This window comes from Odocoileus virginianus, chromosome 16 (assembly GCF_023699985.2).
Source record: "Odocoileus virginianus isolate 20LAN1187 ecotype Illinois chromosome 16, Ovbor_1.2, whole genome shotgun sequence".
NCBI lineage: Eukaryota > Metazoa > Chordata > Mammalia > Artiodactyla > Cervidae > Odocoileus > Odocoileus virginianus.
Genome location: NC_069689.1, coordinates 3,909,777 through 3,936,151, shown reverse-complemented (window position 1 = coordinate 3,936,151; position 26,375 = coordinate 3,909,777). Strand labels below are relative to the sequence as shown.

At 51.5% G+C, this 26,375-nt stretch overlaps 1 protein-coding gene across 1 annotated transcript in view; it reads right to left on the bottom strand.

Moving 5' to 3' along the window:
• ACSBG1 (acyl-CoA synthetase bubblegum family member 1) overlaps positions 1-26,375 on the bottom strand; it is a 63,958-nt gene that overhangs the window by 10,679 nt on the left and 26,904 nt on the right. The window contains exons 2-5 of the mRNA XM_020883875.2: positions 18,386-18,486; positions 4,991-5,211; positions 4,437-4,525; positions 4,017-4,137 (exon numbers count right to left, since the gene is read on the bottom strand). Of these exons, the coding sequence (XP_020739534.2) occupies positions 4,017-4,137; positions 4,437-4,525; positions 4,991-5,211; positions 18,386-18,486 (532 nt within the window). The remainder of the gene's footprint in view (positions 1-4,016; positions 4,138-4,436; positions 4,526-4,990; positions 5,212-18,385; positions 18,487-26,375) is intronic.

Genomic DNA, 26,375 nt, shown 5'->3' with positions numbered 1-26,375 from the left:
TCATCAAGAGGCTCTTCAGTTCCTCACTTTCTGCCATAAAGATGGTGGCATCTGCGTATCTGAGGTTATTGATATTTCTCCTGGCAATCTGGATTCCAGCTTGTGCTTCATCCAGCCCAGCATTTCTTATGATGTACTCTGCATGTAAGTTTAATAAGCAGGGTGACAATATACAGCCTTGATGTACTCCTTTCCCAATTTGGAACCAGTCTGTTGTTCCATGTCCAGTTCTAACTGTTGCTTCTTGACCTGCATACAGATTTCTCAGGAGGTAGGTCAGTGATCTGGTATTCCCATCTCTTTCAGAATTTTCCACAGTTTATTGTGATCCACACAGTCAAAGGCTTTGGCGTAGTCAATAAAGCAGAAGTAGGTGTTTTCTGGAACTCTCTTGCTTTTTCGATGATCCAGCAGATGTTAGCAATTTGATCTCTGGTTCCTCTGCCTTTTCTAAAACCAGATTGAACATCTGGAAGTTCATGGTTCATGTACTGTTGAAGCCTGGCTTGGAGAATTTTGAGCCACCAGGGAAACCCATAGAATGGAATACTCAAAAATAAAATGAAAACACAAAACTCCATTCAAAAGAAATCACAAGAGAGGAGAAAAGGACCAAGGGATGGATGGGATCAAAGAACAAATAGGAAAGAACCAAGTGGTAGTTTTATAGACAATTTTGTCAGACTAGATAAAAAGTATGACTCAACTATGCAAGTATGACTCTTATACTCTGTCTATAAGAGACTTGCTTTAAATATAAGGACATATGTGGGTTAAAAGAAAAATAGTGCAAAAATGTATACCATGCAAACATTGATCAGAAGAAATCTGCAGTGGCTATATTTATATAAGACAAAGTAGCTTTGGAAGAGTGGTTCTCAGAGGTAGAAAAGGACATTTCTTAATTATAAAGGGGTTAAGTCATCCAGATGACATAACAACATAACTATGTGTATACATGATAGTTTCAAAATACACAAAGCAAAACCAGATTTAAAAGGATAAATAAATAATCCACAATAATAATTGAGATTTCAACCCTCAGTATTTGTTACCAATAGAAAAAACAGATAGAAAATTAACAGGGATATAGATGAGTTAAACAACATATCCATCAAGTTGACATTATTAACATTTATAGAACATTCTACCCAACAAACTGAAAAATGCACATTCATTCAAATATGCATGGAACAGTCACCAACATAGGCCAGTTTTCTATCTACCACATCTACTTGGTACAATCAGGGTGTCTCAGGTAGCAAAGAGCCCCAGATGATGAGAGAGAGTTCTTTCTTTGGAAAAGAATCCTAACTGATCAATTAGAAAACCAGTGTTTTCCCATGGCTCAAGTATTTAATAATAATTAATTCAGGCAAAGTTCATCAGTGGAGAGTGATGGGGAATGTTGCAGTGGATGAGCGGGTGGCCACCCGAATCCAGGGAATGAAGCTCAGCATCAGTATAAGCGGTACTCCCTGACATCACATGCCTCTTGAAGCTGTGCAATGGGAAGTACACACACCACCTATGGGGTGTTTTTGCCAATTACCATCTAATCTGAAGGGCATCAAGGTTTGCCATCTAATAGGAAGTGTGGAGGTTACAGGGACAAGCTACACAACAACTCAGGACGGCTGACCTAGTTTCTGCAGCATGTCTATAACAGAGGCTCTCACACTTGAGCCTGTGTCAGAATCACCAGGAGGCGTGGGCCCCACACCCTGTTTTTTAGAATCCGTAGGTCTGGGTGGGTTCTGAAACTAAGTTCCTGGGTGATGTGACTCGTCCTGGACTGCACTGGTCTATGGTACAGGACAAAAGGTGGGGGCTTTGTTTTTGAATTAAAAGACTCTTAAGAGACACCACCAAAGGCAACACATGGGCCTGGTTTAGATCTTGATTCAAACGAATTGCCCGGAAAAACACATTGTTGGTATTAAGACGATAGGAAAGAATTCTTTGACTTGTGTAAATAAAGGTGATAAAGTTACTGTGGTGAAGAAACTGTCTTATGTTTTATAAATATTGAGCTATTTAGGGGGTGAAATGCTGTGATGTCAGAGATTTGCCTTCAAATGCTTCACACTGATGGGTGTGATGGAAAAACATTGATGATTATTAAATCTGGATGATCACTCTATGAGGGTCCACTATACTCTTCCCTCTATTTCTGTTTGTCTGGAAAGTTTCAGAACACAAATTTTAAGTAATTGCCTAGGGCGGACATTTCTGATTCAGTAGGTCTGGGCCTCAGTTTCTTCAGTGGTGAATGGGGCAGGGGGAGGGCCTTTGGATCAGATCAACCGTCTATGCAGAGGGGGTTGTCTCCCTGAGGGAGGGAGCAAAATCTATTTGGGGGGGTGCTTTTTTAATTAAAAAAATTCTTTTTTTGGCCGTGCAGCATGTGGGATCTTAGCTCTTCAACCAATGATTGAACCTGTGCTGCCCCCTGCATTGGAAGCACTGGGCCTCCAGGGAAGTCACTATGGGGGGCTTTTTCTGGTTCTACCACCCTCCCTAACCTGAGTGCCCACGTTGAGGGGTATGTGATTCCCTCGGGCGAGGCTGAGGAGGTGAACTAACCATTGCTACTTAGCAGCTGAGGCTTCTGCCAACTTGGTTCTCAAGGAATCTTAAACCACTGGGGTCTCCGGGAAAGCTGGCCTGGGGGGAACCTGGGTCAGCGGCCTCTGGCACCTACAAAGAATCTAAACCTGAGCGAATCAGGGTCCCACTGAGTCCTAGGGGCCTGGTACACCCCTGCTGTGCACTATTCTCTAAATATTTGTCAGCTTTCTATTAAGTGAGGGCTTCCCTTGGATCTCAGCTGGTAAAGAATCTGCCTGCAATGCAGGAGACCCTGGTTCAATTCCTGGGTTGGGAAGATTACCCAGGAGAAGGGAAAGGCTTCTTTCCCTCTCCAGTATTCTGGCCTGGAGAATTCCCATGGACAGAGGAGCCCAGCAGGCTACAACCCATAGGGTCGCAGACAGTCGGACACAACTGAAGTGACTTGGGACACTCTATTAAGTGAAGAGTCTGAGTGCTTGGGGAGGGCAAGGAAGGGGGTGCTAAGGACAGCCCAGGCTCACCTCAGCCTCTCAGAGCGGTTCACTCTGGACCACCTCCTCTGCACCCAGACTGCCTCTCCCCAACTCAAGCATTGATCCAAGTCAGATAGAACGGAGGCACTCGGAATGAGAGAACCGTGGAAACACAGGGTTCAAAAGGAGTGGAGACGGAAAAGGCCTTCTCCACTTGAGTTAAGGGAGGCCATCTAGTCTGACCAGTCCGGGGCCCCAGGTCCCACTGTCCCAGGAGGTTGGAGACCACTTCTCCCACCCTCAGGTGCAGGGGTGTCTGAGGTCCAGGTGACAGCTCCAGAACCAGGGCCAAGTCAACCTGGAGGAAGCCTCTCTGAGATGCCAGGAGCCACGGAGGGCCTTGTAGGCTGCTGGGCGCAGCTGGGGCACAGAGGTGTCCTCAGGCCACTGAATGCCAGCGTGGTGCACATGGGGACAGGGCCAATCAGGAAGGGGCCTTAAATGGATCAGGAGGCATCAGTGCTCCAGAAAGTGCCAGCTGCCCCAAGAGGCACTTTTGAGCTCCTACTGTGCCCTACAGTCTCTAGAATATGCTGCAGCACTTGCTCTGGCTTGGCCCAAGACCCACCCTGTGGCAGCCTGTACCCCCACTCCCCACCGAGACTCATACTTGGGTGCTCACGTGTCAGAGCCCTGAACCACCCTCAGGGCACTCAACCCCTCCCTGAAGCGAAAGCCTGGAGGGCCATGGGCTGGCTGGGGAGGATGAGGGGTATGTTCCTTGAGCTTCCTGAGCCTCAGTTTTCAGACCTGACAAATGGGTCGGTGGCCATTGCCCTGCTGTGCTGATGTGTGCGTGTGCAAGGCAGGATTGCTGTTGAGGATGATGGGTGACTCTGACAGGGAAGGTGGAGGTCTGCGAGGATGCCTAGCCAGACCCTCGTGGTTGTTGCCCCCTTTCCCCCAAACCTTCAGGATCTTTTCCAGCTGTTTCTGTGTGTCGACCATGATGATGTTGGCGCGGCAGTCATAGGCGATATACTGGCAGGCCTCAGGGGAGCTGGTCGTGTAGATGCCGGTGATGATGCCACTGTCAGAGATCCAGGAGGATGCGTGTCTGGGCGAGTACAGTGGCCCAACCCCTCAGCCCCGACCCCTGCCCAACACACCCACAGCCCCTGACCCCAGAGAGCTCCCGTGGCCGGCCAAGCAGCTCAGCACAGCTGCCCTGGGCAGAAGGGGACAAAAGCGGGTCTGGAGAGGGCCCCAGGGAAGAGATGGGATGTTGGGGAGGGGGTGAAGGGCCCCTAAAAAGAGATAAAAACCCTCTCTTCACTCTCTGCCCCCCTCCAACCCACTGGAGACTCTGCCCCTCCAGCAGCCACTCACCCTGCGAATACTGCGCCCACTGCTGAGAAGAACCACTCCGGGGAGTTGAAGGCGAGGACGGCCACGCTGTGGGCCCGCTCCAGGCCGAGCTCCAGGCCAAAGATAGACAGGCCGGGTCAACCAGCAGGAAAGGGGCCTCTCATTCTCACCAAACCCCCCTTCCAGACAGCAGGGGACTCTGCCGGCCCACCTCAGGGACCAGCTCCCAGGGTCAGAGTGTGCCCTGGGGGACCAGCCACTCAACAGCCCTTGCTGCCCCTCCCAGGCCTTCCCGGGGTGCCCACCCCTAGCGCAGTGCACCAGGCTTCCCAGCCCCCCTTGAGCGGGACAACAAATAAGAAGTTCGTGCCACGTCTTGGCACATAGTAAGGGTCCACTGTACATAAACCCTCGGCCCCAAGCCAGAATGGACCATTAGCTCAATGACCAGGATGATTTTACAGTGGTCCTTTCTAAGGGCTTGCCCAGTGGGGCATCGGAACGAGGTCTGTGAAGGCCAGAACTGGAGGCAGGGCTGGGGAAGGGAGAGGCCAGGCCTTGGGCAGCTCCCTCACCTTCAGGAAGCCCTTGGCGGCTTTGCGGGCCAGCAGGTAGTACTGGGTGTAGGAGATGTGTTCCCACGTGCCCTGCTGCTTGAAGCCCATAGCACTGAGGTCCCCATACTTGTCCAGAGTCGTGGAGAACATCTGATGAACAGTGCGGGGAGTCTGCGAGCAGATGGGGTCTATGCGTAGGCGGACGCGCCCGTCGGCCCGCGTCGTCCATAGCGCCTCCTCTGCAGGGTCGGGGAGACCACAGCTTGCATCGTGCCAGCCAGGGCTTGTCCCCAGGGGATCCCTGCTCCTCCCCTGGGCAGAGCTCCCAGGCCTCCGGTTCCCACAATGCCTTGAGCATTGAGCCATGAGGGCTGGCAGACTCGTGAGGAGGCTGCCTGGAAGGGGATGCCCGACAGCCTTGAAGGATGGGCAAGGCTCTAGGGAGGCAGCAATGAAGAGGGTGGGCAGAAGGAGGCCTTGGGGACCCTAGACATTTTTCTGCTAGGGTCCATCATGCCAGCTGGAATTTGCCCCCTGAGGCTGCGAAGTCAGCAGTGGATTTGGGGGTTGCCCCAGAAGAGCAGGACTCTCAGGTCCTCTAGGGTTTCTACCCTTCCTCTGTCTCCTGAGAAGCAGTTGGGGACAGACCCAAATGGCAGAAGATCAGAACATCAAAAATAGCAACACTTCCAGGGGGCTAGAGGAAACTGGAAACTAGCAGGCTCTGATCACTAGCCTGGAAAATTTCCCAGTCCCACGAAATAATCTAACCATCTCTTTGCTCATCCCTGCCAGGCCAGGCCCCATGCGAATCCCTCACGTGGGGATCTCATCTCATCTGCACAACATGGGTCTTGTAGCCCCATTTTACAGATGGGGTGGTTGCAGCTCAGTGAGGCTCAGTCATTTCCCCATGCCTGACACTGTCCCGGGCACCGCCTACCCATTAAGTTTACTGAGTGCGATAGGTGGGACCAGAGCCTTACCATTTAGTCCATGAGATGTGGGGTGAGCTATTTGACCTCTGAGTCTGTTTTCTCAGGGGAAAGGTGAGTGTTTAGTTCTCAGGGATGTTATGAGGGTCAAAAGAATGAAAGAGCTTTGGCATGTAGTTGGTGCCCAATAAATGCACACCTTGTTCTTCCTCTCTTTTTCCAGATCACTTGCAAAGAAGACATGGATGGGTGGTCTAGACACTTGTCCATGGGACTGCCTTCTGGGGCCAAAGCCATCCTTCTACAAAGGTGAGTCATGGGTGAGGGAGCGAGGATCCCAGGCGCTACTGCGCCACCTGCTGGCCAACCCTCTCTGCGATGGAGAGGTCACACTTCCTTGGGCATCCGTCTTGAGGCAAGACCAACAGTGAGCTGTATGACAGACGGTTCTGAGGCAGCCAGCAGATGGACCTTGTCTCTTCCTTCAATCCTCTAGGGTTTCATGTGAACCCTGAAGTTGGCAGAAAGAGGTGGAGGCCCTGGGGCTGGGACAGAAGAGCCCATCCTTCCTCCCATGGAGGCCAAGGATGGGGGAAACGGGGACATGCGTGCTTAGTTGCTCCATCATGCCTGAATCTTTGGGACCCTTTGGACTGTAACCTGCCAGGCTCCTTTGTCCATGGAATTCTCCAGGCAAGAATACTGGAGTGGGTTGCCCTTTCCTCCTCCAGGCAACCTTCCCAACCCAGGGATTGAACCCACGTCTCCTGTGTCTCCTGCATTGCAGGTGGATTCTTTACCCACTGAGCCACCAGAGAAGCCATTAAAAGGGGACATATCCAGGCCCAAACAGGAAAACAGAATGTCTGGGGCAGGGGCATGGCTGCTTGGAAATGCAGGCTGGGGCAGAGAGAAGGTCACCCAGTGCCAGGCAGTGTGTACTGTTGAAGGCCAAGACCAGGCTGGCTGGCCTCCATGGCTGCCTTCTCTGACAGAGGCCCATCTCCAGCCGCTGCTGGATCCCCGCGCCCCCTAGTGGAGGTTTGAGTCAGCGCCTGCTGAGGAGCCCTCTCCAATTACTCCTTCGACTTCTCCAAGCCCCTTCTTACAGGTTGTTCTTCCTGGAACCCCAGCCTGGCAGACCCCAGAGATCAACCTCTTTACAGTCTCCAACTCCTGAACTTTGTGCAAGTCCGTTCACATGAGCAGACCAGGGGAAAGACACAGCCTGTAGAGTCAGGTCAACCTGGGTTCAAATTCCATTCTGCCATTCCCTGTTGCGTGATTTTGGCAAGTCTTTCTCCTCCCAGCTCCATTTGAATAGTCTTCAAGCGCAAAGGGCTGGCAAGAGAGACCAGAGCCTTATACAGGTGGAAGGAATATAAAATGGTGCAGCCATGTTCGTAGACAGTTAGGCAGCTCCTTAAAAAATTAAACGTACATCTACTAGGCTGCTGCCGCTGCTAAGTCGCTTCAGTCGTGTCCGACTCTGTGCGACCCCATAGACGGCAGCCCACCAGGCTCCTCCATCCCTGGGGTCCTCCTATACAACCCAGAAATTCCATTCTTAGGTATCTACCCATGAGAAATGAAAGTCCATGCCCCGCAAAGACTTGTACAGGAGCATTCATAGCGGCAAGAGTTACAGCAGGCAAGAGGTGGGAATAACAAATGTCCATCGGCTGGGGAGGGAGCTGTGGCCTCTCCAGCCAAGAGAACACTATTTGGCTCTCCAAAGGAACAGAGTGCTAATACAGGCAACACCATGAATGAAACTCAAAACAGATCTGGTGAAAGAAGCCAAAAGCAAAGGACCACATATTGTCTGATTTCATTTATATGATATGTCCCGAAAAGGTGGAAATGATAGAAAGCAGATGAGAGGTGGCCTGGAACTTGGGAATGGGAAATGACCACAAATTTGCATCAGGGGTCTTTTTGGAGTAATGGAAATGTTCTAAAATTGAATTGCAATGAGGCTGGTACAAGTGCACATTTGCTAAAAATCATTGAAAAGGTGACCTTTTCAATGAAAAAGTGAAAAATCATAGCATTTACAATGGGCAAATTCGATGGCATATCATGTATACCTGAATAAAACTGCTTTTAAAAATGGAAGGATGGAAGGAAATGAAATTCCCTGGTAGTCTAGTGGTTAGGACTCTGCAGTTTCATTGCCAAGGGCCCTGGTTCTATCCCTGGTTGGGGATCCCACAAGACTTGACATGCAGCCAGAATTAAAAAAAAAAAAGGAGGAAGAATGCTAACACCACCCCCCAAATTGGCACAAGAATTCTGTAAGGTAGCACAACCAGCATGCCCAGAGTCTGGCAGTCACTTTCCAGTAGCTGGTAGCTGTCTTCCCTTTCCTGATACAGGTTCTTCTTGGTGCTTAGGACAGAAAAGGTATATTTTCCTGTGGGCATTCTAGTTGCTCAGGTTCTACTACATTTGCCTGTTCCCCCAGGCTTGTCAAGATAAAGAGAGATAAGTCTTACAACTTCTTGTGAAAGCTTCCCTCAGCCAAGAGTTTTCACTTATCACTTTTTAAATTATAATCTTTAAAAAAAATCACAAAACTATATATTTGTTCTAAGAAACAGGAAATATTAGAAGTACATAATATAAAAATGGATAGGTCTTCCTTAAGTCTAGATAATCACTGTTGCCATTTTGTGTATGTCCTGGGTATACAGGGGCTTCCTAGGTGGCACTAGGGGTAAAGAACCCACCTCCCAATGCAGGAGACCTTAGAAACGTGGGTTTGATCCCAGGGTCGGGAAGATCCCCTGGAGAAGAGAATGGCAACCCACTCCAGTATTCTTGCCTGGCGTATCCCATGGAAAGAGGAGCCTGGCAGCTGCAGTCCATGGGGTCGCACAGAGTCAGACACGACTGAAACGACTTAGCAGGCACTCACGCACTGTGTATATAAATATATGTACAAGGAATTTGTTTTAATTTTGTGGCTGTTGTCATTTTAGCCAAAGGGGGAAAAAAGAATCATGTTGCTATTGTATTAATCAAGGGTAGCAAACCCAAAATGCCAACAGGGGCCAGGTAACTAATGTATCAACATCAATAAAAAATAATGTATAATACTAAACAATAAATAAGTGAATTGCCCCAGGATTTGCAAGTGAAACTCAGAGGCACAGTCTTCCTTTTCACAAAGAAATAGGCTCCCTCTCATTTTCTTTGAGATATATGGCTCCTGTAGTCCACCTTTTGTTTCTCTGTTTTTGACAAAGACAGAGAATAGTGCAATATTTTGCTAAGGGAAGCTATAATACAAGGACAGTGACCATTGCCCTGACCCCAGACTCAGGGTCAGGGAGGCAACAGGGAGTGGCGGAGACTGGCAGGGGGATACAAGCCTCATCTAAAGAGGGCAGCTGCTCCTTGGCTTTAGGACTCGGTGCCCAGGAGGAATGGAAAGCAAGAGCTACCTGAAATCTGGGTGTTTAAGTACAATCACTTGATTTTTTAATGTTGCTCACACTTTAAAAAAATGTTATATGGACCCAATCAAACATCATCATTATCCAAATCATCCATCTTTAGCTTTTGCGACATTAATGTCTATCTCTCAGGACTTCCCTAGTGGTCCAGTGGTTAACAATCTGCCTTGCAATGCAGGGGATATGGGGTCAATCCTTGGTCAGGGAACTAAGATCCCATGTACTGCAGAGCAACTAATCTGGCAAGCCGAAGCTAGACAGTCTGTCTGTCACAGTGAAATATCCCAAGGGCTGCAACTAAGACCTGGTGCAGCCAAATAATACTAAATTTTAAAAATCTAGTAAAACAAAAGATTTCAACTTAGAAAAAAAATCTGTCTTTCTCTCCCTCACTGTGTGTGTGTGGCTGCATATTACTTCATTGGCCATATCAATTTCATAACATAATGTACATATCATAACCACCTCCCCACTGAAAGATACTCAAATGATTTCCAGCCTTCAGTCCGGTTCTAGGCTTTCCTAAGGATGAATTTCTAGAAGTGGGTTTACTGCATCTGGAAAAAAAAGCACTTAAATTTTGATGGCTGTTTTGGATAGAGTTCCTTTATCTGGTTTCTTTTCTCCTGCAGATCATGGTTCTGTCTTTTTGCTGCATTGGGGTTTTTTTTGTTTTTTTTGTTTTTAGCTCAGATGGTAAAGAATCTGCCTGCAATGTAGGAGACCTTGGTTGGATCCCTGGGTTGGGAAGATGCCCTGGAGGAGGAAATGGCAACCCACTCCAGTATTCTTGCCTGGAGAATCCCATGAACAGAGGAGCCTGGTGGGCTCCAGTCCATGGGATCACAAAGAGTCAGACACGACTGAGCAACTAACACACACATACCTCTTTTTTTACCCATGGTGCCTATGATTCAGGGATAAGTTGTCTCACCTCCTTCTTAGAAGAAGAAAAGAAGGAACGGACAAGCGAAGGAAAGGCAGTGGGTCTGCGAGTTCAGTCTCCTCTTAGCCTGGCTGGTTTGGGACGGGGATGAAAGCCCTGGCCCCTGGGGGAACCACGCCCTTCAGGAAGTGGAACCGGGCAGTTTGGCTCCACCCTGGCCTTTTCTACCTTCACTGCACAGGCTCAGCTGTCGGAACCCAGAGACCACCAGAAGAGGAGACTGGTGGGAAGGGGTCTACCCTGCCCCTGGCCTCCCAGAGAGAGGCCCCATCACTGTCCTTCCCATGAAGGAGTTAAAACGGTCACAGCTCCCGTTTACTGAACACCCTCCTGCGCCAAGTGGGCTGCGTGCCATCTGGTTGTGTGACCTTACACTGAACAACCTCCCATATTGTGCCGTAGCTGACTCTATGACTCTCAGAGAGGCTAAGCCATAGCAGGCAGAGCTGGCATCCCCACCCACAGTCTGACTCCCAAATCCACACTGGGGTTGCGGTAGGGTTCCAGGCTGACCCCAGCACTCACACCTCCCCTGGGAAAGGACCGTTCCATCTCCTACCCCAGTCCTGTGCTCAAGCTCAGGCTTGGTGACCTTGGGCAGCCATGATCTCTGGCCACTTCCTCTTCCTACGTTCCAGAGGTTCCCAGAGCCACCTTTCTTAACCCACATCTGACCTGCTCAAAGCCTCCACATCTCCTCTTGACCACAGGGTGATGCCCTCACCATGGTCTCTAAGGAAGGCCCTCCCTAGAGGGGCTCGCCAGCCTTTGCCACCTAGACATGGCCAGCCTGAGCTGCTCCCAGTGCCCTGCATTCCTGCCCACCCCGTGCCTTTGCCCAGGCTGTGACTCTGCCTTGAACACCCTTCTTCCATCACATCCCCCTCTCCTGCCCTTCAGGCCCCAAGCGCAACCTCCTCACTGAGGACTTCAGTGCCCAAGCCTCACTGTGGGCCGAGTCCTGGTCGGATCTGCCTCTCCCACCAGGCTAGCGGCTCTCCAAGGCAGGTCTGACCCCTCCCTGGGTCCTGAGCACAGGAGGCTGGCTCTGAGTAGAGGTCAGGGAGCCTTCAGGGAAGCATGACTCAGCCTCTGTCCCATCCCAATCCCAGAGGGCTGGACTGAATGACTATGTGTCCAGGGCACCCAAGCCTTCCCCTCCTTCCCTGCCTCCCTTCTCCCAGGTGGCCTGAGGGTGGTACAGGACACATTGCTGCCCAGGTATAGAGAGAGGTGGGCTCCCAGAGCAGGTGCCTGCTCCAGCGGCCCATGCCAGGCTGAACCTCTGTCCTGAGAGCCCCTAGGTAGGGCTGGCAAGACCCAGCCTTGCCCAGGGTCCTCCTGAGTCCACCTTAACTCTGTGGCCTTGGGCTTAGGAACTGATGGGAAGGAAGGTAGATGAGTTCCCCTGCCTGAGGTGTCTCATCCGTCCTCCCTTCTCATGTTCTGTCGTCTCATATCTATGCATCCCCATCTCTGGGCATTGCTCACATCATTTCCTCTCCCAATCTCATCTCTGTCAGAGGAGAAATCTCTGGATAGCATGTTGGAAGATCCAGTCTTAGCTATCAGCAAGGTGGCCAGAGCAGTCAGAAGGGTCCCTTGCCTATGAAGCACTGACTCTTGGACATTGGCCCCGCTCCCCTGGCCACAGTGATGAGACCAGAACCCCACGCCTGCACAGCGGCCATGAAGTCACTATGCAGGATCCTGTAGGAATGCTCCTTGTGGGTCCCTCCTGCAGAGATCATGACAGAGCTGCAGAGATCATGGGGTGGTAGGAGTCCTAGCATGGTTTAGGGAGCAGAGAGAAGCAGGTGGTATCAGCCAGGCACAGAGAGGCTGGGTTTGAGCAATGGTGGTTGCCGCTGGAGTAGGGAACCATGGAGTCTATTTCTTCCAACCCCCACCCCCCATAACCACTTTCTAAGCTTCCTTTCTTCCCTGCCTCTCCTCACGGTAACCTCCATCCACTAAAGCCATTTGAACTCACCTACATTCCTAGGTACCTGGGTTTCTCCTGAAATCAAAGAACATGAAGTAGCAAAGATTTGTAATAAGTAAACAGACAAGAGTTGGCCTTTGTATTGTGGCAAGAGCACTGTGTTATGTGAAAGTGTCAATGGATATAATAGGGAACTGGCTAAATTCGATAGGGTATAGCCATATCGTGGATTCACAGGCAGTCATCAAAACAAAGTATTTAAAAAATATTTAATGATGCAAGGAGATATTCACAATATAATTTTAAGTTAAAAAAGGGAGCAAATAAAAGTGCATACAAAAATACATATATAAAACTGAAAAGATTTGTATCAAAGTAATATTATTAAAAAACTTGGCACATCTTGGCTGCTTAAGAAATAGCCCTCTGGCCTTTCTGACTAGACTCTGAACTTCTGATGCAAGCGTTGGACTTGCAATAAATGTTTGCCAAAGGAATGAATTAAAACTACACATAACGCTACCCATCAGGGATATCGACTGAGACCTCATTGTTAGGAGAAGGGGAGGGCATCCTTGAGAAGTGGAGGCAGGGCATTCCTACACACGGTACACAGGAGAAGAAATGGAGTCTCAGAGTGGGCAAGGATGGCCTAAGTCACAGCACGTTAGGGGCAGAATTGGCACAAGACATCAGTTCAGGAGTTACGGGGCTGGTTAGTGAATGGGGTTTAGGCTTTGGGGGTCTGTGGTCTGTTCCCTTGAGGAAGAGAAGAGTGGTGCCTGGGTCCCCCAACTCTCTGCCACAAAGTGACCTGCTCAGAAGTCAGCAGGAGGGAGGGGTCGTGAAGTGGTTCAGGGCTGCCGTGGTACCTCTCAGCCTGCCTCCTGGGAGTGAGTCCTTGGAGGATAGCAGAGATGTAAGGAATCAGAATGGGCTGCCAGGCCCTTCTAGTTGACCCCATCTCCTTGCCTTGAAACTCAACAGGGGCATAGATCTGCCCTGTGCCCAGCCAAGCTCAATGCTGTCATCATAGCCAAAACATGGCCAGGACCCAGTCAAGGTCCCAGTTAGGCACCCAAGAGCCAAACCAGGCCTAATTCTAGAAGGCAACCAACAGTTAGACCAACAGCCTCAAGCACGCATCCAAAGAGTGTCTGCTGAGTGCTTGGGGTGAGCTTTCCCAAGCTTTGCCCTTTGTTCTGCCTTCCTCGCTCCCCCTCCCTCCCCCTCCCTCTCTCCCTCTCAAGTTGCTCCAGCTCTTCTTGGACTGACCCGTCCTGTTTCTTATCAGTTGCCCTTTATGCTTCGGGTGACTGGGCAGGCAGGGAGCTGTGTTCTCTGGGGCTCTGTAACAAAGGCTTCTAAACAAGAGCAAGTCACTCAGTTCACTGGGGAACGCTGAAACGGGCGAGCAAGAGTGGAGAGAAGAAACCCAGAGTGTTTTCTGCAACCTGTGGGAAAGGCCTTAGAATGAAGCGGATTAAGCAGAAGGAGGGAGACTCTGATCCTGGAATCAAATCACGTTGTTTCCCAGCCAGGACAGACCTCTCTTCAGGGTACCGGATCCCACAGCCTCTGCTCAAAGTCCCGTCTGGTGACAAACACCAGGAGGATGCCCCTTCACACAGGGACCCTCTGCTAAGAGTCTTTGGAACTCATTTAGCCCTGCCAGACACTCCGGGGATATATAAGGCAAAGAGGCCATGGTGGCTTCAGAACCTGACAAGAACTTTAAGTCAAGGCCAGCCTGGGCCACAGCAGTGTATCCAGCCCCAGGCACACCTATAATTGGCAGAACTGCACATTTTCATTAAGGTAAGCTTTCCACAAGTATCCCCAGAGGCTCCACTTTTTTAGTAAGATAAAGATTAAGATTACCGTGTGTTCCCATTCCTCTGACCTCTGCGAAGTCCTTCTCACCTTCCCCTACACTCGCATCAGGCTGAAATGATAGCAGATCTTCTACCTCACACTGTCTCTAGGACCCCTCCCTGCCCCCAACCTCAGGCTCTGAGCTCCCTGAACTCTTCCCAGCAGAAACACCATGTCTGCCCTTGAAACGTTTGGGAGGGTAGGAGCGTGGGACTCAGGGAGGCCTAGAGACGAAGCCGGGCTGAGTTCCCAGCCTTCTGACCTCCAGCTCAAAGCTCCCCTGTGAGTGTGAGTCGCCTAGGGAGAGTGGGTGTGGGGAATAGGCATGACCAGCACTTCTACCAGCCCCATCCCCAGCAGCTGCTCCCCCTGGACACCCTCCCCTCCCTGTGGTCTTGACATTGCATTGCTCCAGCTAGAGTTCCTGCTCAACTTAGAAAGGGCTAGAAAAAAAAATAATGTCTAGGTCCAGCACAAGGCTGCTTTTGTATGGAGGTCAAATTCCCCGCAGCTCTGCAGCCTGACACAGTGGGGCTGTTCCTGGGAGAACCACCGTCTGGGCTGCTCAGAGCCCATCCTGGGGAGCACAGCTCAAGGACCCGCCAGCTTCTTGGGAACTCAAGGAGACTCAGGTGAACACTGAATCCTTCAGGCAAGGTTCCAAGAGCTCCCCAGAGAGGCTGCAGCTCGGCAGTTAGGAGACAGGGAGGGGCTGGCCAGGGTGTGCAGGAGGGGAGGGGACCCCACCTAAACAGTCCCAAAGAGGAGTGTGCCAGTTCCGACTTCCACATCTTACTAGCAGTGTGACTCTGAGAAAAATCACTGAACCTCTCTGAGCTCAGTTTCCTCTACCAGATGAGACTGATAGAAGTGCCTACTCTACTGCTGCAAGAGACCATGAAAGAATGCAAGTCAGTCCCTTGGCACGGAGCCTGTGCTAAGTGGCTTCAGTCATGTCCGACTCTATGCGACCCCATGGACTGTAGTCCGTCAGGCTCCTCTGTCCATGGGATTTCCCAGGCAAGAATACTGGAGTGGGTTGCCATTCCATTCTCCAAGGGAACTTCCCAACCCAGGGCGTGAACCTGCATCTCTATGTCTCCTGCATTTATAGGTGATTTCTTTAGCACTAGCGCCACCCAGGAAGCCCGGCACAGAGCCTAGCAAAAGCTGCTCTTATTAAGGGGGCAGATGTGTGGGGATTTAACCCATCTGCTAATCCCCTGAAACCTTCTCCCTAACAGTCTTTGGTGCAAATAGTTTCTTTCTCTCAGTTTTATGGAAATGCAGTTTTGAGGCCCCTCCCCATGTGTGACTGCTCCAATATCCTCTTCCACACAGAGGCTGGGCTCTTGGAGCCTCTGGAGAATTGTGAAACTAAGACCCAGGGCCAGGCTGGCACTCAAGCCACGGTGAACCTGGATCTTAGTGCAGCTGCATTCCAGAACCTCCCCCTCCACCCTTCAAAACCCTGGAGGCCGCAGGAGATGGAGTTGGGCAGAGCATGACCCATGGGCCAGGCTTGTGGGAGTTGATGAGGCCAGCTTGGCACTATCCTTGGACGCTGTGCCTGGGGTCCCGTGGGCAAGAAGGGACCTCAGTCCTGAGAAGCCACCTCAGTCCCTCCCAGGTTGTCCCTGTCTCCTAATCCCCAGCCCTAGATGCTAAACTCCTAAGGGCAGACCACTCAGCTCAGGCCTAATGGGAATTTAAAAGTCTGAGACCAGCTAGAACTCATCCTCGTCCAGGAAGTCCACCATGATCACCCAGTTCCCAGATAGCACACCTTCCTTCTTCAGCCTCCGTGTGTCCTTCACCCAGAGCCTGTCTGCCCTCAGACTAGGAGTTCTTGGAGGGCAGGAAAGAAACCTGTCCATCTCAGTATCCCCAGCAGCCTAGCCCTGCACAAAGGATGGGAGTCCAGATGTACCCCCAGCCTGGCTGTCCCGACAGTTTTGGAGGTCCTGGTAAATCTGAATGGCCTTGCTGCCTCGCCTACAGTTGCCTACTCCTTCCCCACCCCTCCATTAAAGCTAGTAACTTGCCCCCACCTCACTCTGGCCTGGCTGCCAGCCCTCGCTGACGGGACCCTCTCTGGGATTCCCTACCCACCTGTTTGAGATCTGCTTTGTCTCTGTGCCCTACCGCTGCGGGGCTGCCAGGCACTAATTCAGGTTAAGCAATTAAGGCCAAAGGGGTTGGCGATGACTCTTTCCTCCTTGGAAACACTCCGGACTCCGAATGCTCTGGGGACACCGAGCTTGCACCACTTTAACTCCCTTCCTGCCCTTCAAGTTGCAAAACACCGAAGCCGTTACCCACAGCCAAGACTTCTGAGCTCCAGGGCTTTTCTGTGCACATTCCCTGGGTGCTGACAGCTGCTCCGTGAGCACTGCAGAGACAGAACTATCTAGTCAGGAAAGCAAGCCTGAGCAAGCCAATGGGACCTGCCAGAGGTGAGACACAGCAACATAGCAGGTCAGCGAGCTTCCGTGGATCCCAGGACAAGATGCTGGAGTTGCCTAGGCCCAGCTGGCCCCTCTCCTGGGCTCTCTTGGTGCCTTTCTAATGCTTCCCCTCAAAAGTTGGTCAATCTGGGGCCTCCCTGATGGTCCAGTAACTAAGACTCTGCACTCCCAATGCAGGGGGCCCAGGTTCAATCCCTGGTTGGGGAATTAGATCCCACATGCCACCACTAAGACCTGGAGAATTAAAAAAAAAAAAAATCAGTCAATCCTTTTCTTGGTCCAAGTCTTTCTTCATCTCTGATGAAGAGCAGAGAGGCAGAGTCCAGGAAAGTACACATTATAGGCCAGATCCCTGCCACGGCCACCCCGAGACACCCAGCCTGGGAGAGGGGCAGCTGTGAGCCCCACCAGGGTGAAGGGAGTAGCATTTGGTTTCCAGGATGCCAGGCAGCGGGGGAGTGGGGTATCCAGAGCTCTGGGCTGGCGTCACCACCTCTTTGGTCTCAGCTTCCTCTCCGACAAGGAGCGTGGTGATCTGGGCCCAGTTTCTGCCTCCAGTCCATGACAGATAGGTCCTGATTCTGTCCCTGCCCTCACACCAGGCCTGTCCTCTCCCCAGGAAACCCGGGTCAGAAGAAAAGCTGAGGGAAGAGACCTGGGAATAAAGGCTCCAGTCCTCTTCCCCTTCCTCCTGTCCCCGATTCTGGCCTCTTTACTGCCCCTTCGGGGACTCTTAGAACTGGCCCCCCCCAACCAGTTCCACTTCAAATGCTACCAGCTGCTACCCCTAAACCCACAATCCCTGTCTGAAGACACCAGGCGTACCCGCATTGGAGAAGATCCTACAAAATACTCAACCAGTCCAGACTCTACCACCCAAAAGTCAACTTGCTATCTCCCTGACCAGCATCCACCCAAACCCCCAAGGAAGCCGGGGGGCCTCAGGGACCTGCCCCTCACCCTGGCTTCTCTGGGGGAAGCTGGGAAAGCTCTGAGAAAACCAGCACCGCGGAGGGATCTCATCTCCCCGGGCAGGTGACACAGACCAGAGACATGATGGCAACAATGGACCGTCCCAAGGACATCTCAGAACCAGGGAGGCAGTGACCTGCTTCCCTGGGCACTGGTCACTTCCATTTTTTTTAAACTTCCATTGTTGCTACAATATCATTGTACAGCCAATAAAAGTAAACAAAAGCCTTGTTATTACTATCATTTTGATGACTCACCACGGTAAATGACAACTCTCGCCTCCCTCAAGGTGCAATTATCTGGAAGTGAACGTCATTAGAAGAGCATGTGGCCTCCCAAAGCTTCAAAAACAATTCTGCCAGTGCCTGCCTGCCAGCATGCCCCTTGGCCCAGCAAGAAACTGCCTCAACCCACTTGGAAACTCCAAGGCCTTGTTTATTTGGGCCTCTGCTCCTCTTTCACCAACCCCAAGCCGAGATTCCAGGTACCCAACATGTGCACCAAATGAGGCCCCAGGTGTCTTGCTATCACTGACCTCTCTTCTTCCCATGTTTCCTAAGGAAAAAAAACCTTCCTCCCACCGCCTTCCATCAAGCTTGGCCCTGATGGCCATGAAAGAAGAAGGGACGTAGTGGGGTCCCTGGGGACATGGAGATCAGTATTTCCACCTGGCCTGTCCCCCCCAAGTTTTGTCCTGTGGGTCACCTGGCTTGCTTCGTAGTGTCCTGTTAACCCCCTCCAGCACTCCCAGTACAGCTCCAGCCCTGTCCCGCCCACCCAGTCCTGCCTGGCAGCCTCCCGGCCAGCTCACCTGGAGGATTCAACTGGGCATCTTTCACCTTCTCTGGGGTCGAGAGTTTGAGAGCATGGCTTGGGGGCTCTTTGGAGAGCATCTGCCCATCAGTCAGGGATCTGAAGGGGTAAGGGGAAAACAATTGTTAGAAGACAACAGGCTGGCCTGGGCTCCCGATGCTAGCCCAGAAAGTGTCAAGCACCCCCGGGGGTGATACTGGCATCGCTGCATCCTAGGGGGCTCGGGGGTCAAGACCTTACTATTTGCAGGAGTTAACCTCACCCCCATGCCACGCTCTCCCTTCAGGTTCTAAGGGCTCAGTAGAAAGAAAAATCGAGCCCTGCTCTACTCTAATTTGCTGTGTGACTCTGGGAAAGCACATGACTCTCTCTGGGCTCAGTGTCCCCATCTGGACAAGAAAGGCTTGGAGTCCGGGCATGCAAGGTTTGAGGATTGGGAGGGGCCGCCAAGTCCCTCACGCCCACACCCACCAGCCCTCAGTCCCCGAGAACAGCCGTTCTTAGAAACTCAGAGCAGAGATGAGGACACTCCTACAGCTCTCGTGGGTCCTAAGCTGGCTCCCAAGTGAGGCCTTCTTCTCAGGGGTGTCTGTGAGGGTGTCCCGTGTCCATTCCCTGATGGAGAGAACAGGCAGGGGGACCAGGGAAACCTGGGGCTCTTGTCATTTGTTTTCACTCCTGGTCTAGATCCCCTTGCTTTCAAGGCTTGGTGGCCCTGGACAATGGATCCTCTTCTGGTCAACACAGCCCATGGGGTTATTGGGCCTCTACTATATACTTAGCCTCACTGCTCCTCCGTGTGATTCCTCCTAAGGGTTCAACTGGCCAGACCTCAACCTTCTGGGTGGATGAGCAGATGGGGTTCAGTATTCACCTCAGGGTCAAGCAAGGCTGTGGTGTTACTCAGCTCTGGGGACACGTGTCACAGTGATAGGCTATACAAACAGAACCTGGAGTTGTGCAGTGTGTAACCTGTGCAGCTGGTCTTGGCAGCCCCGAGGCAGGCCCCTGGCTTCAAAGAGTCCCACCTGTCTGTCAGAGTGGAGCTGGTCCCATCCCTGCCCAGTTCCCAGGCACCTGGCTCAGTTACCTGCTTTTCGTATGCGGTCTTACTTCTTGCTGGTACCGCAGGTTCAAACTGAGTTTGCGAACACACTCAGGCCCACCTGGCGGTAGTCTGTTTAATAACCTGAGATAGGTTTTAAAGCAAAAGACATCATGAGGTTTTGAAAGGGGGAGGGTGAGGAGCAGGGAGATGAGGAGTGGGGTGCCAGGCTGGTCCCCTTCTCAGAAACTTTGTGAGCAAGGCTGGGCCACAGGGCTGGAGCAGTGCTTCTGTTGCTATGGTAACCTGCTCCAGGAGGCTGCCAGAAGGACTGAGAAGCGTGCTTTTTTCAGATGAGGCCTGTTGTGCAAGCAGAGGGAGACAGAGGGTTCTGAGAACCGCAGGACGCGTCCTGTTGACCTTGGACCACTGGTCACTGCCACTACTCTCTTGGGTCGTTGAGTAAAAGCTGTCACCAAATGACCCCGAGCTCTGGGCTCAGGCAATTACAGGGCAAGCTGGGGGACGCACACCCAACTAGGCTGAGGGTCCCACACTGAGTCTGGGAGGGGGGATGGTATCCTGTGAACTTGGTATAACATCCATGCTCTATCTTGGTCCCTGTTCTCAAAAGACAGGGCTGCCTGCTTAAACTGGTCAAATTTGAAATCACCCGCTGGGTAGCCACCCCCAAATTAGCCAAGGCCGTCGTTGGCTATAATCTCCCACCATCTTAACTATTGCCTCACAAACAAGCTTGCTTTTAAATCCCCACCATCAAAAGGTACAGGCAGCGTTTCTGCCACCTAATCAAATTTGCGTAAACCGGTTCTGGTTTTAAAACAGCTAAACAAACACTAAATGAAAGGACACCTCAGGAAGCCAAGGGCCAAGCCTAACCATCAGATTAGACCCTTCTTCAGTCTATGGGGAGGAGAGACAGTAGGAAGCAGCTTCCTGTGAGGGCCTTTCCTGAAGCGTCTGCCCCGACGCTGCCCCATTGCAGCAGCAAGCCTCTTGTGACTCAGTCACCTGTGCTGTCCTCTCCTCTCCCAGGGCCTGTCCTTCCCCTCCCTCAAGGAGAGGGTGGATCCTGTCCCCCGCCTGTACTTGGTGGGACAAGAACCCCTTGAGGATGGCCCACGGAGGGTCTTACTCAGCCCGCTATGGGCCTGAAGAATATTGGATGCTTAAGACAAGGTCAAAATCTAATTATCAAAATGAGTAAAGAGTACTCTGCCCCTCGGCTCGAACCTTCAAGATTTAGTCCCCTTAAGGGGAGGGTACCCTTGTCCATTGACTGAAACTGAATGTGCTGGACCTTCCTATGACTTTTTCCTGCTCACCCAGGGTCATACTAGTAACAGACTCTACTGGTTTGGCTCGTAACACGGAAGTGAGTCAAACTGCAGGCCGTGGAGGGCCATCTGTCCTTTCCTGAGGTGGCTGCTGCCTCACGTGTCGCTGCTGGCCATGGTTGTCTTTTGTCTTTAATCCTCACCTGCATCACTAGTGGTCACTCCTTGCCACTGTCCCTGTGCTGGCCTCCAGTGACTCACCTCCCTCCTACTCTGTGGCATTTTTTTCGGTAGCAGGCTAGTAAATAAAATAGCCAAGCTTGTTAGAATTGTTAAGTCAGAGGAGATGGCTTCCAAAGTGGAATTTATAATGTTTTCCTCAAAGAAAAGAGATCTGGGGAGAAATCCCTTCTGTTTTGACTCCTCAAGAGCAATTTGGGCCCCTTCTGATTCTTGCTGCTCTTCCAAAAATCACAAGTGGCTGGTAAATCATTGTGACAGAGGAAGTGTGAATATTATATAGTCAACCCAAGGAGCCTGTTAAAGGGGAGGAACACAGTATTCCCGTCATTATGGAATCCTCGACTACACCTGGAACATGGCGCTCTAGAACTTGGCTCAGTGTCACAGGAGAAAGTTCCTAAGTAGCAGAATGACAGTGACAATGAAAGAACAGCCCAAGGGGGCTGACTTGCCTCTGCTTTTGCATTCCTATGAGAAAGCAGAAAATCCAAAAAGGATCCCTGAGGAAGACACGAAGGTGGCATTGGTGGCAAAGAACTCGCCTGCCAATGCAGGAAACACAAGAGATATGAGTTCGATCCCTGATTCAGAAAGATCCCCTGGAGGAGGGGCACAGCAATCCACTCCAGTATTCTTGCCTGGAGAATTCCATGGACAGAGGAGCCTGGTGGGCTATGGTCCATGTAGTCGCAAAGTCGGACATGACTGAAGTGACTTAGCACAAGGATGCAAACTGCTCTCAATCCCAGTTCACACACACGGACTGTGAGCATCTTGCCTTACTCACTTTGCCAGAAGCAAAACCTCCTTCAGCATCTGCCCAATAGTAGCACGGGGAGCAAGAAAACACTTGGAGGGCACGTACGAGCAGGTGTATTGTGAGGTGTGTGGGGTGAGCAGGGGAATCTGGGAGGGCCTGTACTCTCCTTTCCCTGAACTGGCTTTCCTTTCTCCTCCTGTCTTTCCAGAAGATGTGATGGGAATCATTTAAAGACGGAGCCTGCCAATAGCTTCCTTCAACTCCTCCTTCAGGAAGTCCTCCTGGATGATCCTTAACACCCCCTCACCCTTGTAGCCCTCAAACATGCAGGTTTGGGTTTTGAAGCCTACAGATAGCTTGAGAAACTTCTTGAGAGTAGGGGTCATGCCCGATTCAACCCTGTCCTCTGGCCCTAAGTGCTCTCTGGCAGGCAATTGGAGCTCAGTAAATGTTGGTTGGACCTAATTCTGCTCAAGTTGTCACTATGTGTGTGACATTTAAGTCAAGGGAGCCTTCATTTTCCATGTGAACCCCTCATGGATGGGGATCCAGCTCCCATTTATTTCTGTTGCCCTTTCTTCCCATTCAGCACTCTGCTCTGTATCAGTAAGTACTCCATAAATGCTTTCTTGCAACAATAGAGCACTCAGATTTACCAGAGTTGGCCTGCCTGGGTTCAAGTCACTTTACTTGCTCTACAACCTTGGGCAAGTCATGAACCTCTCTGAGCCTCAAGTTTTCTGCCTAAATCCTATGGCTATTGTGAGGATAACACGATACATGTAGTGCTTAGGCTCTCACAAATCTTTTGGTGAATAAGTAGGAGGAAATTCTTTGGTGAGATTAGGAGGGTTATTAAATAGGCTGCAAAGTCCCAATCCAAGTCTTGGGGTCCAGGGACCCTGCCGAGCCCAAGAACTCTCCTCCCTGGAAGGCAGTGTGGGGGCCAGGAGGTGGCAGGAGGGTAGGATCCTTATTCCTTACACGGTCCTCAGGATGGAGCTGGCAGCCCTGAGTAGGAGTGCCTCTGGCATGGTCCCCAGGAGGTGGCCACACCCTGCAGGCTCACTCCGGAGAGAACGAGAACCTCAGAAGAGCCTGTTCAGGCGTCCCCTGGGAGAGCCGCATCAGCCCCAGAGAGGCCCGGCACCACCAAACCGCCCTGCAACAGAGACACAGAGTGAGTCACCCTGTGGCCTGGCCAGGTCTGGGGCGACTGCCCTCCTTCCGGAGCGTGACTCACTGGTTCCCAGCCTCGGTACCTGTCTGTAATTCACCACCACCTAAGCCCACATACTCTGATCACATTGGGAACAACACAGCCTTGTAGCAGGTGGCTGCCTTGGGCCCCAGGGCTAATCAATTACCTGGATGAGCAAATACATCAGATTCCCGGCCTCCTGACTCCCGTCCACTATTAGTAACCACCCCCCCCACCCCAACCCCGCACCACCACCACTCTTTCCCACCCCTTTCTTGTTCTGGTTCTCACCTCTCTTTGTCCTGGGGGCAAAAGGAGAATCTGTCTCCTACATGCTGCAGGGTATTTTCAATGGAGGGCATTGTCCAAATACTTCCCCAAATCCTAAAACCCCCCTGAGCAGGGATAGGAGCTGTGCCTCCTTCTGATCCCACAGTCCTGGGCACACCGGCTGGTCCCTCTGCACAGCTGGAGCTCGTGATAGCGGTGGCCTCGTGTGCAGCCCCACTTCCTACTGGCTTCCCTGCTGCCCCGCACAGCGGACCCCACACTGCATACTACTCTTTAGTTGGCCTGACCTGCCTGTCTCATCTCAAGGATAAGGCTCCCCTGACATCCCTCTTGCGATCCCTGATTCCCAGCTGGAAGACCCCCACCGAGGACTTACAGTGACGGACTATGCACCTCCAGGGAGGGTCTGGCTGCCACAGGGTGCTCACCTTCCTCCTTGGGGCTGGTAGGCACAGGGCAAAGCCTTCGCTGTGCTCCTCCAGCTAAGGCATCGTAGGTGTGGGAGCCAGTGCTGCAGGGTCCCTGGGTCCAGGTGATGAGGCAGTGGGGCTGGGCGGGAGTGGGGACCCGCCCCAGTCGCCCTTGGGCTGCCAGTGAGGTGCGGCCCCAGATACCTCTGGCCTACCTGGCGCAGGTCCTTGCTGCCCACCTGTGAGGCTTACATAAAGAGGGGCGGGAGGCGAGGGAGGGGCCTGCCGATGGCAGTGGGTGTGTTGTCTGTCATCCTTGGCAGAGACGCAGAAAGACACTCTTCCTGCTGAAGGGCTTTCTGCCTGGAGCTGGCCCTGGGCCCCAGGAGTTAGGCAGGCAACCCAACCTTTTTTTTCTTTGCTTTTTCAAACGTTTCTTTACTAAATACATGTATCATGTCAAGTGTTTTATGTGTGTTGGCTCTTTACATCTTCCAAGAGCCCAGTGTGGATTAATGGTACCATTTCCCAGGTGAGGTGACAGAGGCCCAGAGAATTTTATTTTATTTTTTTCTCCTTCCTCTTTTACCCCCCTCTTTTTTTAAAATTGGAGGATAATTGCTTTCCAATATTGTGTTGGTTTCTGCTGCACAACAACGTGAATCAGTCATAATTTTATATATATATATATATATATATACACATACATAATTGTATATATACTTGGGCTTCCCTTGTGGCTCAGCTGGTAAAGAATCCACCTGTAATGTGGGAGACCTGGGTTCGATCCCTGGGTTAGGAAGACCCCTTGAAGAAGGGAAAGGTTACATATATCCCCTTCCTCTTAAACCTCCCTCCTACCTCCCATCCTACCCCTCTAGGTCATCACAGAGCACCAGGCTGGGCTCCTTTGTTACACAGCAACTTCCCACCAACCATATATTTTACAAATGATGGTGTATATATGTCAACGCTACTCGAGAGTTTTAGACATGTTCGATGTCACACGCCCAGCAAGAGGCAGAGATGTCATTTGAAATCCAGCTTTCCATAACTGGCTTTGAAACCAGGACACCATGTAAGCTGGATTTGACCATTATTTGCATCATAAAACTCAGTTGACAGCTCCATCTCACGTTGCCTCTAGAGAGCCCCTCTTCCATGGAAACAGTATCTCTGCACGTTGCCCTTTGTCCTCTAATGCCCTCACCACTTCCACCTCATTCCAGAGACTCTTGGGTGTGTAGCATTATATCTTCATCTTCTAAAACCTGGGTCATGCTCCCTGGAAACACCCCTCCCAAACACTGTGCTATTTCACCTTCCAACCCGAAATTCCCTTCCCACCTGAGTTGTCACCTGCCAACTGCCTCTGGGGTGAGCAGGTGTTGGAAGGGGTGAAAAAACAGAGGCCACTGGGTGTTAGGGGAAAATTTAAGCCAGCCCTAAAGTGAAGGCTCAGATGCAGGGCACAGCAGTGAGATGGGGCAGGGGTTATTCCAAGGCTCTCCACCCATTCAGATGGCAGATGACTCCCAGATTGCCACACACTAAGCCGGCGTGTCACTACCAGCACACCAACTTCAAAAGAATTCTCCCCTTTCAAATTCCAATTTCTTAAAAGTGATCCTTGCCCACTACCACTTCAGGGCACCTGACAATTCAGGTCTGGGGTGCTGTCCCTGAGCCTCTCATGGGTTGGGAGCCCCTTTGAGAATCTGCTGGAAGCCCTCTGCTCACCACTATCAATGTGCCAAAATGCTCTTGCAGTTTCAGGGCACCCAGGATACTTTGGAAATCCATATACTCCAACCCCAGGAAACCCCAGAAAGAAATGAGGGATCCTTCCTCTGTCCTAAAGAGGGTGTAGGTTGCCCCACTTTTTTCCTCTTCCTCCCACTTTCCTGGCGAGGATAGAGCATTGATGTTGGAGTTGGCACTGGGGGTCGATGTTGGGGGGGGTGGCGGGAGAGATGTCCTCACTTTGGGGGGCTAGCAGGAATGCATGCCCAGATCCCTCAGCCCTTCCCAGGCAGCTCGACAACTCCTCTAAATGTAGAGTTTCCAAACCGATGAGGAGGCTGGGCAAACGGGCTTATTCTAGGCAGGAGGACTTGGGAAATGCATCATCTTCCCTTTCTATCCCCTCTCAAAAACTGCAAGCTTGCCTTCCCTGGCAGACCTTTCCTACTGTTCTTCGGACCCCTCCTCCTCCAGGAAGCCCTTTGGGAAGGACCCCCAGCTCTCAGGCTTCTTGCTGGAACAATGCTGGCTGTGTCCATCCCAGAGCGCTTAACGTTTAGAGGCTGGGTGTTACTATTTAAAACCGAATTGTCTACTATGAAATAAAAATCTTAAGCCCATATTCTCAGAGTTGGAAATGATCTCTGCCTGCCCCATGACTGCCAGCTCCAGGAGTCTCCTCCTTCCTACTATAATTACTGAGTACCTCCGCTGCGGACATTGCTAGGGGCCTGTGGGGCAGAGGCGAGCCCTTGTCTCAAAGGCAGAGCCTGGTCTCTGCCTCGAAGTCTTGGCGATGATGGAACTGACAGTTAATAAGCAAAGATGCTTTCAAGGTCACTGTGGGGCCACCAGACCAGGCTGGGTAAGGGTACAAGGAAATTGAAAGAAGGAAGTTGGATAGGGGTGAAGGTTTACTTAACATGAGGCAGAGGACAAGCGCCCCAGGCAGTGGTGCAGCATGGGAAGCTGGTGCAGACAGGAGAGTGTCCAAGTG